A 17,751-nucleotide genomic window follows, 5' to 3' on the forward strand; every position below is an offset into this window, starting at 1 on the left:
TTTTTTTCCGTGTAAAAAGATATTATGGTAGTAATAATGATAATAAGAAAAAATATTTACCGTTCGTAAGCGATTGATTGTAAAGGGTCAATGGTCGGTTACGCCAGTCAATCAAATTCATATTAATTTTGATCCAAGGATTGGGTGCTCGATTTGTGAATGGATTATAAGTATAAAGGCTGGTTTCATTACCGGTTCTGGAACAAACTACGATGATTGATAACAGTTCAGCATCCCACAGTACGCTGAGAATATCCACTGAACGCTCGCAAGAGTTTTCGGTATTGAAGATCACAAAAAACATGGATTTTTGACTCCATAACGGTGAAAAATGCAATTTTTCAACGATTTTCCACAAATCTCTATCACTCGACACTGATAAAATATACATCGGATAAGTTGGATAGTACAGTTGAATGTCTTTGGAGATGAAATTTTCGTTGATGATAACGACAGGCGCCTTTATTGTAATGGACAAATTTTTATGAAATGTCTCTACCAAGTTCTCAGTTATGGCTATCGGATTTGATGTATTTGCGAAACAAAGTTCAAAAAGTTGAGCCTGTTAGGGAACAAACAAAAGCTTTGTTATAGTTATTGTAAACAATATAAATAACTCGAAGAGAGAGAAAAACATTAATAGTGGCATTAGGAAAATTGATCACAATTTATAAATCAATATGAATTTAATTACCATATTTGTGTGTGTGATTGGAGGATTCTTTGGTGTTAAATTGGAGTTTTTAAATTCGATGCACGAAACACTAGCAAACAATGCACTCAGAATAATATTCTTTATTAACAGCATTGTGATTATTTTTATTAAATTGAAAAATTAAATTATTGAGTTGATTCGAAATTGAATTTCAAATAATTCAATTTCGTTAATTTTATAATAATATCTAAATAAATAAATTAGTCGATATTTTTGAGACGGCCGTCTGATCACTTTGTTCAAACGATTAAAAAATAATAACTTTATTTAATAGTGATAGCTATATTTGACGGTATTATTCGAATTAATAATTTCTTCCCGTCGAGGAGTATATATATTGTCGAAATTTTGACCTGCGCAGAAACGATGTGTGCATACTTTTCCATTGTCGCAGAGATATTATTCGAGAAGAAGGGACTGGAGAACAAAGCTATTGGCTACAATAAGCTTACGTGGTGATAAATCAAGAGCCTGCGCATATTGTTCGATCAATTCTGGTGGCTATTTTGGCTTTGTTTTGCCACATAACCGTTTCTTCTTGCATATAATTGTAGACTAGAAGTTTTATAATTGCTTGGAATGATATTGATTTATGAAAAATACAATTCTGAAAAAAACCTATATTTATAATAGTAAAAGATAATGCGACTTTAGAAATAAAACATTGCCATAATAGACCTATTTATTTTTCTTTGTAAGTTTGAATAAAATGCCGGTTCCTTTAAGCCATTTGTTAGTTGGGTTTGAATTTAATAATTTTGCTTACTGTTAAATATATTTTTATTAATTTATTTTTCAACTAATTGGACCATTAGGAACAAGAACCAGCAATAGCAAAATACTCTCCCACGCTATTTGGGTTCGCGACACAACTTTAGAAGCCCATTTCCGTAGAAAAATGGCTGGGTGCACTATTATCATTCGAATGCTATGGAAACTGCGTTAAATATTAGATACATTCTATATTTCGAAATTTACTCATCGCAATGGTTATAAAGTAAACTCAAACTGAAATGTGTGACGATCAATAGTATTACATGCATTTGCTTTTAATTCTTCAGAACGCCAGTTCTTCTCGCTTCTGACCATGACCTTCGAGCTACTAATTACTTCTAACAATATTTATCAATACAGAGACTACTACTGCATTTTATAACTCGTAAAAAATTATAAAAATTTTTTTAACGTTTAAAAACCTACTGAAATCTATTCGTTGACAAAAAGTTTATCGTAGACCGACTAGAATTTCTTCCTGATTTGCCTGAAGTACCATAAGGACCTTATCGGGTTAATATAAGGTTTGCCTTATTAGGGCAAACCTGACAAGTTCCTGATCAGGACCTCGTCAGGATATCTCTATTAAAAAAAAAGTTATTTGCCATCGGGTTAACCTGACGAGTTCCTGATCAGGAACTTATGTGGATATCCTTATTCAAAGAAAAGTTATCCCATGTCTTTAAATATTTCATTTACAGGCTAAAAATTAAAAAAGTACAAAAGAATATTATATAAAAATCACGTCAATCATTGTAGCACAGATTTTTTACTTTTTCATCAGTTATTCTTTGACATCATAATGAATATTATACTTACACTTTTATAACGGTGGGCCCTGGCTACTTCGTGTCCAGCAGCCACGAACCACAGTTAATTAATATTTCCCGAATTTATTTATTTTAGTTCTTAATTATTTTAATTATAAATTTAGATCGATTATCACTGGTTCTGGAATCGGGAAACTTCATGTATCTCAGGAGTGGGTCTACTCGTTCTGACCGGACACGCGGCTGAAATAGACTTAACACTATAGGACTCTGGTGATAATTAATTTATGTGCTCGATAAAGTTTGATGGACAAATTTATTTAACCAAAATCCCCATAATATATACAGTTTTCCCCATTGCTTAAACTACAATAATTTTATGTCTATATTTACAAATGATTCAAAGAAACTTATCAACTCAAAACACGCGTGTTTCTTATAACAAGCGGGAATAAAATAATAAGTAATTAACTACGTTGAAGAGAGAGCAAATATGAACGTATAACAATATAAAATATATATATATATATATATATATATATATATATATATATATATATATATATATATATATATATATATATATATATATATATATATATATATATTTATATAGATATATATACAATCAGCGGCGGGTATTCATACCGTACCCGGTTACAAGCGTGCCTTGCACATCTCTACTATTATCACTCTACCAACATACAACTCTCTTAAATAGATTTCTATGCGAAAATATCAATACTAAATATATTTATGTTGCAAAATAATTCTATGTAAAATTATCTCTATGTAAACTTATTCTATTAAGTATAAATATATGCGAAAATAATTCATGTCCAAAATATCTCTATATTATATATCTCTATGAAAATTAAGTCTCTACAAAATTTACTATAATATGACAGAATTAGAATGTCATTAAATTTGAAATTATAATAAAATACTGACAAAGTCAGGATTCAAATTAAATTATAATAAAATACTAACAGTCAGGATTCAAATTTAATGACATTTAAAAAGAAAAAATTATAATTACTTAAATCATTATCATTATTATTGTATTGTTGTTGGAATTTTATGGTAGCGCCACGCGATTGCTGGTGGTAAAACACAAAATCATTCGTAAAACTTAGTTTTTTTTTTGCTGAGAGATGTTATGAAACTGACTTTTGTCAACATAAAAAAATTTTTAAATAGAAAAATTTTTTCATAGAATTGTTGTGTCATAGAGATATGCAGAATAGAGAAATATTAAGGAGAGTTGTATAGTTATGGAGAAATTCTATAATATAAATATGTTAACACCTAATTCTGTCATATTATAGTAAATTTTGTAGAGACTTAATTTTCATAGAGATATATAATATAGAGATATTTTGGACATGAATTATTTTCGCATATATTTATACTTAATAGAATAAGTTTACATAGAGATAATTTTACATAGAATTATTTTGCAACATAAATATATTTAGTATTGATATTTTCGCATAGAAATCTATTTAAGAGAGTTGTATGTTGGTAGAGTGATAATAGTAGAGATGTGCAAGGCACGCTTGTTACCGGGTACGGTATGAATACCCGCCGCTGATTGTAGATATTAAAACGACTACACTTAATAAAGTGAGTCGTTTTTTTAAATCGACAATTAATTGTAATATTTTTTTTAGTAATCAAGAAAAAATTATAATCTATAATAATATAACTTTAATTTATCAATTCTCCCTCCTCTAAATCCTATAATGTTTAGAGGTCAAAAGGGCAGGCAGAGCTAGATCGAGTCGAAGAATCAAAAAAAATATTTTATTCGGATCCAACCTAGAAATTTGGGCTGCTTGGGCTTCCTACAAATCTAAGGAATCTATATATAATTTTTTTTTATGATTAAATTGAGAAGGATTCCTTGGATTCCTTTTTATTCTTTACTCTTCGAAATTTATGAATAAAATATTCTCGCGCGCGAGGACACCGCTCTTTATATAGTCGCAGAGGACGAGGGGTATGGTGCGGGTGAGTGGGGTACAAATTTTCTCATTACCTCACCAAACTTCATAGAGTAAAGACCTATTAGTTTTAAGAAAGTGGTGGGGGGGATATTGAAAACTACCACACGCAATACAGTGATTCGTTTTACGATCGACAAAAAACGACAACTAACGGGCTTGACCCGAATATGTTAGCGGCAATGGTAGATATTAAAACGACTACACTTAATAAAGTGAGTGGTTTTTTTAAATCGACAATTAATTGTAATATTTTTTTTAGTAATCAAGAAAAAATTATAATCTATAATAATATAACTTTAATTTATCAATTCTCCCTCCTCTAAATCCTATAATGTTTAGAGGTCAAAAGGGCAGGCAGAGCTAGATCGAGTCGAAGAATCAAAAAAAATATTTTATTCGGATCAAACCTAGAAATTCGGGCTGCTTGGGCTTCCTACAAATCTAAGGAATCTATATATAATTTTTTTTTATGATTAAATTGAGAAGGATTCCTTGGATTCCTTTTTATTCTTTACTCTTCGAAATTTATGAATAAAATATTCTCGCGCGCGAGGACACCGCTCTTTATATAGTCGCAGATGACGAGGGGTATGGTGCGGGTGAGTGGGGTACAAATTTTCTCATTACCTCACCAAACTTCATAGAGTAAAGACCTATTAGTTTTAAGAAAGTGGTGGGGGGGATATTGAAAACTACCACACGCAATACAGTGATTCGTTTTACGATCGACAAAAAACGACAACTAACGGGCTTAACCCGAATATGTTAGCGGCAATGGTAGATATTAAAACGACTACACTTAATAAAGTGAGTGGTTTTTTTAAATCGACAATTAATTGTCATATTTTTTTTAGTAATCAAGAAAAAATTATAATCTATAATAATATAACTTTAATTTATCAATTCTCCCTCCTCTAAATCCTATAATGTTTAGAGGTCAAAAGGGCAGGCAGAGCTAGATCGAGTCGAAGAATCAAAAAAAATATTTTATTCGGATCAAACCTAGAAATTTGGGCTGCTTGGGCTTCCTACAAATCTAAGGAATCTATATATAATTTTTTTTTATGATTAAATTGAGAAGGATTCCTTGGATTCCTTTTTATTCTTTACTCTTCGAAATTTATGAATAAAATATTCTCGCGCGCGAGGACACCGCTCTTTATATAGTCGCAGATGACGAGGGGTATGGTGCGGGTGAGTGGGGTACAAATTTTCTCATTACCTCACCAAACTTCATAGAGTAAAGACCTATTAGTTTTAAGAAAGTGGTGGGGGGGATATTGAAAACTACCACACGCAATACAGTGATTCGTTTTACGATCGACAAAAAACGACAACTAACGGGCTTAACCCGAATATGTTAGCGGCAATGGTAGATATTAAAACGACTACACTTAATAAAGTGAGTCGTTTTTTTAAATCAACAATTAATTGTAATATTTTTTTTAGTAATCAAGAAAAAATTATAATCTATAATAATATAACTTTAATTTATCAATTCTCCCTCCTCTAAATCCTATAATGTTTAGAGGTCAAAAGGGCAGGCAGAGCTAGATCGAGTCGAAGAATCAAAAAAAATATTTTATTCGGATCCAACCTAGAAATTTGGGCTGCTTGGGCTTCCTACAAATCTAAGGAATCTATATATAATTTTTTTTTATGATTAAATTGAGAAGGATTCCTTGGATTCCTTTTTATTCTTTACTCTTCGAAATTTATGAATAAAATATTCTCGCGCGCGAGGACACCGCACTTTATATAGTCAAAGAGGACGAGGGTTATGGTGCGGGTGAGTGGGGTACAAATTTTCTCATTACCTCACCAAACTTCATAGAGTAAAGACCTATTAGTTTTAAAAAAGTGGTGGGGGGGATATTGAAAACTACCACACGCAATACAGTGAGTCGTTTTACGATCGACAAAAAACGACAACTAACGGGCTTAACCCGAATATGTTAGCGGCAATGGTAGATATTAAAACGACTACACTTAATAAAGTGAGTGGTTTTTTTAAATCGACAATTAATTGTAATATTTTTTTTTGTAATCAAGAAAAAATTATAATCTATAATAATATAACTTTAATTTATCAATTCTCCCTCCTCTAAATCCTATAATGTTTAGAGGTCAAAAGGGCAGGCAGAGCTAGATCGAGTCGAAGAATCAAAAAAAATATTTTATTCGGATCCAACCTAGAAATTTGGGCTGCTTGGGCTTCCTACAAATCTAAGGAATCTATATATAATTTTTTTTTATGATTAAATTGAGAAGGATTCCTTGGATTCCTTTTTATTCTTTACTCTTCGAAATTTATAAATAAAATATTCTCGCGCGCGAGGACACCGCTCTTTATATAGTCGCAGAGGACGAGGGGTATGGTGCGGGTGAGTGGGGTACAAATTTTCTCATTACCTCACCAAACTTCATAGAGTAAAGACCTATTAGTTTTAAAAAAGTGGTGGGGGGGATATTGAAAACTACCACACGCAATACAGTGAGTCGTTTTACGATCGACAAAAAACGACAACTAACGGGCTTAACCCGAATATGTTAGCGGCAATGGTAGATATTAAAACGACTACACTTAATAAAGTGAGTGGTTTTTTTAAATCGACAATTAATTGTAATATTTTTTTTTGTAATCAAGAAAAAATTATAATCTATAATAATATAACTTTAATTTATCAATTCTCCCTCCTCTAAATCCTATAATGTTTAGAGGTCAAAAGGGCAGGCAGAGCTAGATCGAGTCGAAGAATCAAAAAAAATATTTTATTCGGATCCAACCTAGAAATTTGGGCTGCTTGGGCTTCCTACAAATCTAAGGAATCTATATATAATTTTTTTTTATGATTAAATTGAGAAGGATTCCTTGGATTCCTTTTTATTCTTTACTCTTCGAAATTTATAAATAAAATATTCTCGCGCGCGAGGACACCGCTCTTTATATAGTCGCAGAGGACGAGGGGTATGGTGCGGGTGAGTGGGGTACAAATTTTCTCATTACCTCACCAAACTTCATAGAGTAAAGACCTATTAGTTTTAAGAAAGTGGTGGGGGGGATATTGAAAACTACCACACGCAATACAGTGATTCGTTTTACGATCGACAAAAAACGACAACTAACGGGCTTAACCCGAATATGTTAGCGGCAATGGTAGATATTAAAACGACTACACTTAATAAAGTGAGTCGTTTTTTTAAATCGACAATTAATTGTAATATTTTTTTTAGTAATCAAGAAAAAATTATAATCTACAATAATATAACTTTAATTTATCAATTCTCCCTCCTCTAAATCCTATAATGTTTAGAGGTCAAAAGGGCAGGCAGAGCTAGATCGAGTCGAAGAATCAAAAAAAATATTTTATTCGGATCCAACCTAGAAATTTGGGCTGCTTGGGCTTCCTACAAATCTAAGATCTATATATAATTTTTTTTTATGTTTAAATTGAGAAGGATTCCTTGGATTCCTTTTTATTCTTTACTCTTCGAAATTTATGAATAAAATATTCTCGCGCGCGAGGACACCGCTCTTTATATAGTCGCAGAGGACGAGGGGTATGGTGCGGGTGAGTGGGGTACAAATTTTCTCATTACCTCACCAAACTTCATAGAGTAAAGACCTATTAGTTTTAAGAAAGTGGTGGGGGGGATATTGAAAACTACCACACGCAATACAGTGATTCGTTTTACGATCGACAAAAAACGACAACTAACGGGCTTAACCCGAATATGTTAGCGGCAATGGTAGATATTAAAACGACTACACTTAATAAAGTGAGTCGTTTTTTTAAATCGACAATTAATTGTAATATTTTTTTTAGTAATCAAGAAAAAATTATAATCTACAATAATATAACTTTAATTTATCAATTCTCCCTCCTCTAAATCCTATAATGTTTAGAGGTCAAAAGGGCAGGCAGAGCTAGATCGAGTCGAAGAATCAAAAAAAATATTTTATTCGGATCCAACCTAGAAATTTGGGCTGCTTGGGCTTCCTACAAATCTAAGGAATCTATATATAATTTTTTTTTATGATTAAATTAAGAAGGATTCCTTGGATTCCTTTTCATTCTTTACTCTTCGAAATTTATGAATAAAATATTCTCGCGCGCGAGGACACCGCTCTTTATATAGTCGCAGATGACGAGGGGTATGGTGCGGGTGAGTGGGGTACAAATTTTCTCATTACCTCACCAAACTTCATAGAGTAAAGACCTATTAGTTTTAAGAAAGTGGTGGGGGGGGGGGGGGTATTGAAAACTACCACACGCAATACAGTGATTCGTTTTACGATCGACAAAAAACGACAACTAACGGGCTTAACCCGAATATGTTAGCGGCAATGGTAGATATTAAAACGACTACACTTAATAAAGTGAGTCGTTTTTTTAAATCGACAATTAATTGTAATATTTTTTTTAGTAATCAAGAAAAAATTATAATCTATAATAATATAACTTTAATTTATCAATTCTCCCTCCTCTAAATCCTATAATGTTTAGAGGTCAAAAGGGCAGGCAGAGCTAGATCGAGTCGAAGAATCAAAAAAAATATTTTATTCGGATCCAACCTAGAAATTTGGGCTGCTTGGGCTTCCTACAAATCTAAGGAATCTATATATAATTTTTTTTTATGATTAAATTGAGAAGGATTCCTTGGATTCCTTTTTATTCTTTACTCTTCGAAATTTATAAATAAAATATTCTCGCGCGCGAGGACACCGCTCTTTATATAGTCGCAGAGGACGAGGGGTATGGTGCGGGTGAGTGGGGTACAAATTTTCTCATTACCTCACCAAACTTCATAGAGTAAAGACCTATTAGTTTTAAGAAAGTGGTGGGGGGGATATTGAAAACTACCACACGCAATACAGTGATTCGTTTTACGATCGACAAAAAACGACAACTAACGGGCTTAACCCGAATATGTTAGCGGCAATGGTAGATATTAAAACGACTACACTTAATAAAGTGAGTCGTTTTTTTAAATCGACAATTAATTGTAATATTTTTTTTAGTAATCAAGAAAAAATTATAATCTATAATAATATAACTTTAATTTATCAATTCTCCCTCCTCTAAATCCTATAATGTTTAGAGGTCAAAAGGGCAGGCAGAGCTAGATCGAGTCGAAGAATCAAAAAAAATATTTTATTCGGATCAAACCTAGAAATTTGGGCTGCTTGGGCTTCCTACAAATCTAAGGAATCTATATATAATTTTTTTTTATGATTAAATTGAGAAGGATTCCTTGGATTCCTTTTTATTCTTTACTCTTCGAAATTTATGAATAAAATATTCTCGCGCGCGAGGACACCGCTCTTTATATAGTCGCAGAGGACGAGGGGTATGGTGCGGGTGAGTGGGGTACAAATTTTCTCATTACCTCACCAAACTTCATAGAGTAAAGACCTATTAGTTTTAAGAAAGTGGTGGGGGGGATATTGAAAACTACCACACGCAATACAGTGAGTCGTATTACGATCGACAAAAAACGACAACTAACGGGCTTAACCCGAATATGTTAGCGGCAATGGTAGATATTAAAACGACTACACTTAATAAAGTGAGTCGTTTTTTTAAATCGACAATTAATTGTAACATTTTTTTTAGTAATCAAGAAAAAATTATAATCTATAATAATATAACTTTAATTTATCAATTCTTCCTCCTCTAAATCCTATAATGTTTAGAGGTCAAAAGGGCAGGCAGAGCTAGATCGAGTCGAAGAATCAAAAAAAATATTTTATTCGGATCCAACCTAGAAATTTGGGCTGCTTGGGCTTCCTACAAATCTAAGGAATCTATATATAATTTTTTTTTATGTTTAAATTGAGAAGGATTCCTTGGATTCCTCTTTATTCTTTACTCTTCGAAATTTATGAATAAAATATTCTCGCGCGCGAGGACACCGCTCTTTATATAGTCGCAGAGGACGAGGGGTATGGTGCGGGTGAGTGGGGTACAAATTTTCTCATTACCTCACCAAACTTCATAGAGTAAAGACCTATTAGTTTTAAGAAAGTGGTGGGGGGGATATTGAAAACTACCACACGCAATACAGTGAGTCGTTTTACGATCGACAAAAAACGACAACTAACGGGCTTAACCCGAATATGTTAGCGGCAATGGTAGATATTAAAACGACTACACTTAATAAAGTGAGTCGTTTTTTTAAATCGACAATTAATTGTAATATTTTTTTTAGTAATCAAGAAAAAATTATAATCTATAATAATATAACTTTAATTTATCAATTCTCCCTCCTCTAAATCCTATAATGTTTAGAGGTCAAAAGTACAGGCAGAGCTAGATCGAGTCGAAGAATCAAAAAAAATATTTTATTCGGATCCAAGCTAGAAATTTGGGCTGCTTGGGCTTCCTACAAATCTAAGGAATCTATATATCATTTTTTTTTATGATTAAATTGAGAAGGATTCCTTGGATTCCTTTTTATTCTTTACTCTTCGAAATTTATGAATAAAATATTCTCGCGCGCGAGGACACCGCTCTTTATATAGTCGCAGAGGACGAGGGGTATGGTGCGGGTGAGTGGGGTACAAATTTTCTCATTACCTCACCAAACTTCATAGAGTAAAGACCTATTAGTTTTAAGAAAGTGGTGGGGGGGATATTGAAAACTACCACACGCAATACAGTGATTCGTTTTACGATCGACAAAAAACGACAACTAACGGGCTCAACCCGAATATGTTAGCGGCAATGGTAGATATTAAAACGACTACACTTAATAAAGTGAGTCGTTTTTTTAAATCGACAATTAATTGTAATATTTTTTTTAGTAATCACGAAAAAATTATAATCTATAATAATATAACTTTAATTTATCAATTCTCCCTCCTCTAAATCCTATAATGTTTAGAGGTCAAAAGGGCAGGCAGAGCTAGATCGAGTCGAAGAATCAAAAAAAATATTTTATTCGGATCCAACCTAGAAATTTGGGCTGCTTGGGCTTCCTACAAATCTAAGGAATCTATATATAATTTTTTTTTATGATTAAATTGAGAAGGATTCCTTGGATTCCTTTTTATTCTTTACTCTTCGAAATTTATAAATAAAATATTCTCGCGCGCGAGGACACCGCTCTTTATATAGTCGCAGAGGACGAGGGGTATGGTGCGGGTGAGTGGGGTACAAATTTTCTCATTACCTCACCAAACTTCATAGAGTAAAGACCTATTAGTTTTAAGAAAGTGGTGGGGGGGATATTGAAAACTACCACACGCAATACAGTGATTCGTTTTACGATCGACAAAAAACGACAACTAACGGGCTTAACCCGAATATGTTAGCGGCAATGGTAGATATTAAAACGACTACACTTAATAAAGTGAGTCGTTTTTTTAAATCGACAATTAATTGTAATATTTTTTTTAGTAATCAAGAAAAAATTATAATCTACAATAATATAACTTTAATTTATCAATTCTCCCTCCTCTAAATCCTATAATGTTTAGAGGTCAAAAGGGCAGGCAGAGCTAGATCGAGTCGAAGAATCAAAAAAAATATTTTATTCGGATCCAACCTAGAAATTTGGGCTGCTTGGGCTTCCTACAAATCTAAGATCTATATATAATTTTTTTTTATGTTTAAATTGAGAAGGATTCCTTGGATTCCTTTTTATTCTTTACTCTTCGAAATTTATGAATAAAATATTCTCGCGCGCGAGGACACCGCTCTTTATATAGTCGCAGAGGACGAGGGGTATGGTGCGGGTGAGTGGGGTACAAATTTTCTCATTACCTCACCAAACTTCATAGAGTAAAGACCTATTAGTTTTAAGAAAGTGGTGGGGGGGATATTGAAAACTACCACACGCAATACAGTGATTCGTTTTACGATCGACAAAAAACGACAACTAACGGGCTTAACCCGAATATGTTAGCGGCAATGGTAGATATTAAAACGACTACACTTAATAAAGTGAGTCGTTTTTTTAAATCGACAATTAATTGTAATATTTTTTTTAGTAATCAAGAAAAAATTATAATCTACAATAATATAACTTTAATTTATCAATTCTCCCTCCTCTAAATCCTATAATGTTTAGAGGTCAAAAGGGCAGGCAGAGCTAGATCGAGTCGAAGAATCAAAAAAAATATTTTATTCGGATCCAACCTAGAAATTTGGGCTGCTTGGGCTTCCTACAAATCTAAGGAATCTATATATAATTTTTTTTTATGATTAAATTAAGAAGGATTCCTTGGATTCCTTTTCATTCTTTACTCTTCGAAATTTATGAATAAAATATTCTCGCGCGCGAGGACACCGCTCTTTATATAGTCGCAGATGACGAGGGGTATGGTGCGGGTGAGTGGGGTACAAATTTTCTCATTACCTCACCAAACTTCATAGAGTAAAGACCTATTAGTTTTAAGAAAGTGGTGGGGGGGGGGGGGATATTGAAAACTACCACACGCAATACAGTGATTCGTTTTACGATCGACAAAAAACGACAACTAACGGGCTTAACCCGAATATGTTAGCGGCAATGGTAGATATTAAAACGACTACACTTAATAAAGTGAGTCGTTTTTTTAAATCGACAATTAATTGTAATATTTTTTTTAGTAATCAAGAAAAAATTATAATCTATAATAATATAACTTTAATTTATCAATTCTCCCTCCTCTAAATCCTATAATGTTTAGAGGTCAAAAGGGCAGGCAGAGCTAGATCGAGTCGAAGAATCAAAAAAAATATTTTATTCGGATCCAACCTAGAAATTTGGTATGCTTGGGCTTCCTACAAATCTAAGGAATCTATATATAATTTTTTTTTATGATTAAATTGAGAAGGATTCCTTGGATTCCTTTTTATTCTTTACTCTTCGAAATTTATAAATAAAATATTCTCGCGCGCGAGGACACCGCTCTTTATATAGTCGCAGAGGACGAGGGGTATGGTGCGGGTGAGTGGGGTACAAATTTTCTCATTACCTCACCAAACTTCATAGAGTAAAGACCTATTAGTTTTAAGAAAGTGGTGGGGGGGATATTGAAAACTACCACACGCAATACAGTGATTCGTTTTACGATCGACAAAAAACGACAACTAACGGGCTTAACCCGAATATGTTAGCGGCAATGGTAGATATTAAAACGACTACACTTAATAAAGTGAGTCGTTTTTTTAAATCGACAATTAATTGTAATATTTTTTTTAGTAATCAAGAAAAAATTATAATCTATAATAATATAACTTTAATTTATCAATTCTCCCTCCTCTAAATCCTATAATGTTAAGAGGTCAAAAGGGCAGGCAGAGCTAGATCGAGTCGAAGAATCAAAAAAAATATTTTATTCGGATCCAACCTAGAAATTTGGGCTGCTTGGGCTTCCTACAAATCTAAGGAATCTATATATCATTTTTTTTCATGATTAAATTGAGAAGGATTCCTTGGATTCCTTTTTATTCTTTACTCTTCGAAATTTATGAATAAAATATTCTCGCGCGCGAGGACACCGCTCTTTATATAGTCGCAGAGGACGAGGGGTATGGTGCGGGTGAGTGGGGTACAAATTTTCTCATTACCTCACCAAACTTCATAGAGTAAAGACCTATTAGTTTTAAGAAAGTGGTGGGGGGGATATTGAAAACTACCACACGCAATACAGTGAGTCGTATTACGATCGACAAAAAACGACAACTAACGGGCTTAACCCGAATATGTTAGCGGCAATGGTAGATATTAAAACGACTACACTTAATAAAGTGAGTCGTTTTTTTAAATCGACAATTAATTGTAATATTTTTTTTAGTAATCACGAAAAAATTATAATCTACAATAATATAACTTTAATTTATCAATTCTCCCTCCTCTAAATCCTATAATGTTTAGAGGTCAAAAGGGCAGGCAGAGCTAGATCGAGTCGAAGAATCAAAAAAAATATTTTATTCGGATCCAACCTAGAAATTTGGGCTGCTTGGGCTTCCTACAAATCTAAGGAATCTATATATAATTTTTTTTTATGATTAAATTGAGAAGGATTCCTTGGATTCCTTTTTATTCTTTACTCTTCGAAATTTATGAATAAAATATTCTCGCGCGCGAGGACACCGCTCTTTATATAGTCGCAGAGGACGAGGGGTATGGTGCGGGTGAGTGGGGTACAAATTTTCTCATTACCTCACCAAACTTCATAGAGTAAAGACCTATTAGTTTTAAGAAAGTGGTGTGGGGGATATTGAAAACTACCACACGCAATACAGTGAGTCGTATTACGATCGACAAAAAACGACAACTAACGGGCTTAACCCGAATATGTTAGCGGCAATGGTAGATATTAAAACGACTACACTTAATAAAGTGAGTCGTTTTTTTAAATCGACAATTAATTGTAACATTTTTTTTAGTAATCAAGAAAAAATTATAATCTATAATAATATAACTTTAATTTATCAATTCTTCCTCCTCTAAATCCTATAATGTTTAGAGGTCAAAAGGGCAGGCAGAGCTAGATCGAGTCGAAGAATCAAAAAAAATATTTTATTCGGATCCAACCTAGAAATTTGGGCTGCTTGGGCTTCCTACAAATCTAAGGAATCTATATATAATTTTTTTTTATGTTTAAATTGAGAAGGATTCCTTGGATTCCTCTTTATTCTTTACTCTTCGAAATTTATGAATAAAATATTCTCGCGCGCGAGGACACCGCTCTTTATATAGTCGCAGAGGACGAGGGGTATGGTGCGGGTGAGTGGGGTACAAATTTTCTCATTACCTCACCAAACTTCATAGAGTAAAGACCTATTAGTTTTAAGAAAGTGGTGGGGGGGATATTGAAAACTACCACACGCAATACAGTGAGTCGTTTTACGATCGACAAAAAACGACAACTAACGGGCTTAACCCGAATATGTTAGCGGCAATGGTAGATATTAAAACGACTACACTTAATAAAGTGAGTCGTTTTTTTAAATCGACAATTAATTGTAATATTTTTTTTAGTAATCAAGAAAAAATTATAATCTATAATAATATAACTTTAATTTATCAATTCTCCCTCCTCTAAATCCTATAATGTTTAGAGGTCAAAAGTACAGGCAGAGCTAGATCGAGTCGAAGAATCAAAAAAAATATTTTATTCGGATCCAAGCTAGAAATTTGGGCTGCTTGGGCTTCCTACAAATCTAAGGAATCTATATATCATTTTTTTTTATGATTAAATTGAGAAGGATTCCTTGGATTCCTTTTTATTCTTTACTCTTCGAAATTTATGAATAAAATATTCTCGCGCGCGAGGACACCGCTCTTTATATAGTCGCAGAGGACGAGGGGTATGGTGCGGGTGAGTGGGGTACAAATTTTCTCATTACCTCACCAAACTTCATAGAGTAAAGACCTATTAGTTTTAAGAAAGTGGTGGGGGGGATATTGAAAACTACCACACGCAATACAGTGATTCGTTTTACGATCGACAAAAAACGACAACTAACGGGCTCAACCCGAATATGTTAGCGGCAATGGTAGATATTAAAACGACTACACTTAATAAAGTGAGTCGTTTTTTTAAATCGACAATTAATTGTAATATTTTTTTTAGTAATCACGAAAAAATTATAATCTATAATAATATAACTTTAATTTATCAATTCTCCCTCCTCTAAATCCTATAATGTTTAGAGGTCAAAAGGGCAGGCAGAGCTAGATCGAGTCGAAGAATCAAAAAAAATATTTTATTCGGATCCAACCTAGAAATTTGGGCTGCTTGGGCTTCCTACAAATCTAAGGAATCTATATATAATTTTTTTTTATGATTAAATTGAGAAGGATTCCTTGGATTCCTTTTTATTCTTTACTCTTCGAAATTTATGAATAAAATATTCTCGCGCGCGAGGACACCGCTCTTTATATAGTCGCAGATGACGAGGGGTATGGTGCGGGTGAGTGGGGTACAAATTTTCTCATTACCTCACCAAACTTCATAGAGTAAAGACCTATTAGTTTTAAAAAAGTGGTGGGGGGGATATTGAAAACTACCACACGCAATACAGTGAGTCGTTTTACGATCGACAAAAAACGACAACTAACGGGCTTAACCCGAATATGTTAGCGGCAATGGTAGATATTAAAACGACTACACTTAATAAAGTGAGTGGTTTTTTTAAATCGACAATTAATTGTAATATTTTTTTTTGTAATCAAGAACAAATTATAATCTATAATAATATAACTTTAATTTATCAATTCTCCCTCCTCTAAATCCTATAATGTTTAGAGGTCGAAAGGGCAGGCAGAGCTAGATCGAGTCGAAGAATCAAAAAAAATATTTTATTCGGATCCAACCTAGAAATTTGGGCTGCTTGGGCTTCCTACAAATCTAAGGAATCTATATATAATTTTTTTTTATGATTAAATTGAGAAGGATTCCTTGGATTCCTTTTTATTCTTTACTCTTCGAAATTTATAAATAAAATATTCTCGCGCGCGAGGACACCGCTCTTTATATAGTCGCAGAGGACGAGGGGTATGGTGCGGGTGAGTGGGGTACAAATTTTCTCATTACCTCACCAAACTTCATAGAGTAAAGACCTATTAGTTTTAAGAAAGTGGTGGGGGGGATATTGAAAACTACCACACGCAATACCGTGAGTCGTTTTACGATCGACAAAAAACGACAACTAACGGGCTTAACCCGAATATGTTAGCGGCAATGGTAGATATTAAAACGACTACACTTAATAAAGTGAGTCGTTTTTTTAAATCGACAATTAATTGTAATATTTTTTTACTAATCAAGAAAAAATTATAATCTATAATAATATAACTTTAATTTATCAATTCTCCCTCCTCTAAATCCTATAATGTTAAGAGGTCAAAAGGGCAGGCAGAGCTAGATCGAGTCGAAGAATCAAAAAAAATATTTTATTCGGATCCAACCTAGAAATTTGGGCTGCTTGGGCTTCCTACAAATCTGAGGAATCTATATATCATTTTTTTTTATGATTAAATTGAGAAGGATTCCTTGGATTCCTTTTTATTCTTTACTTTTCGAAATTTATGAATAAAATATTCTCGCGCGCGAGGACACCGCTCTTTATATAGTCGCAGAGGACGAGGGGTATGGTGCGGGTGAGTGGGGTACAAATTTTCTCATTACCTCACCAAACTTCATAGAGTAAAGACCTATTAGTTTTAAGAAAGTGGTGGGGGGGATATTGAAAACTACCACACGCAATACAGTGATTCGTTTTACGATCGACAAAAAACGACAACTAACGGGCTTAACCCGAATATGTTAGCGGCAATGGTAGATATTAAAACGACTACACTTAATAAAGTGAGTCGTTTTTTTAAATCGACAATTAATCGTAATATTTTTTTTAGTAATCAAGAAAAAATTATAATCTATAATAATATAACTTTAATTTATCAATTCTCCCTCCTCTAAATCCTATAATGTTTAGAGGTCAAAAGGGCAGGCAGAGCTAGATCGAGTCGAAGAATCAAAAAA

The 17,751-nt window shown here is 33.2% G+C and overlaps 2 protein-coding genes across 4 annotated transcripts in view; one reads left to right on the forward strand and one right to left on the reverse strand.

Moving 5' to 3' along the window:
* The window catches only part of LOC130665374 (chymotrypsin-1-like), a 60,834-nt gene that overhangs the window by 20,231 nt on the left and 22,852 nt on the right, over positions 1-17,751 (reverse strand). The window contains exons 1-2 of one of the 3 annotated variants that reach the window (XM_057465713.1): positions 695-1,207; positions 61-562 (exon numbers count right to left, since the gene is read on the reverse strand). The exons of 1 other annotated variant lie outside the window; for it this stretch is intronic. In XM_057465713.1, coding sequence (XP_057321696.1) covers positions 61-562; positions 695-808 — 616 coding nt within the window. In that variant the 5' untranslated portion in view covers positions 809-1,207. Of the gene's footprint in view, positions 1-60; positions 563-694; positions 1,208-17,751 lie in introns of those variants that run through there. One more of the 3 variants, XM_057465714.1, reaches the window with a different exon arrangement.
* LOC130665373 (SET and MYND domain-containing protein 4-like) overlaps positions 1-17,751 on the forward strand; it is a 57,801-nt gene that overhangs the window by 11,825 nt on the left and 28,225 nt on the right. The gene's annotated exons all lie outside the window — the stretch shown is intronic.

The sequence above is a fragment of the Microplitis mediator genome, chromosome 3 (assembly GCF_029852145.1).
Source record: "Microplitis mediator isolate UGA2020A chromosome 3, iyMicMedi2.1, whole genome shotgun sequence".
Lineage (NCBI taxonomy): Eukaryota > Metazoa > Arthropoda > Insecta > Hymenoptera > Braconidae > Microplitis > Microplitis mediator.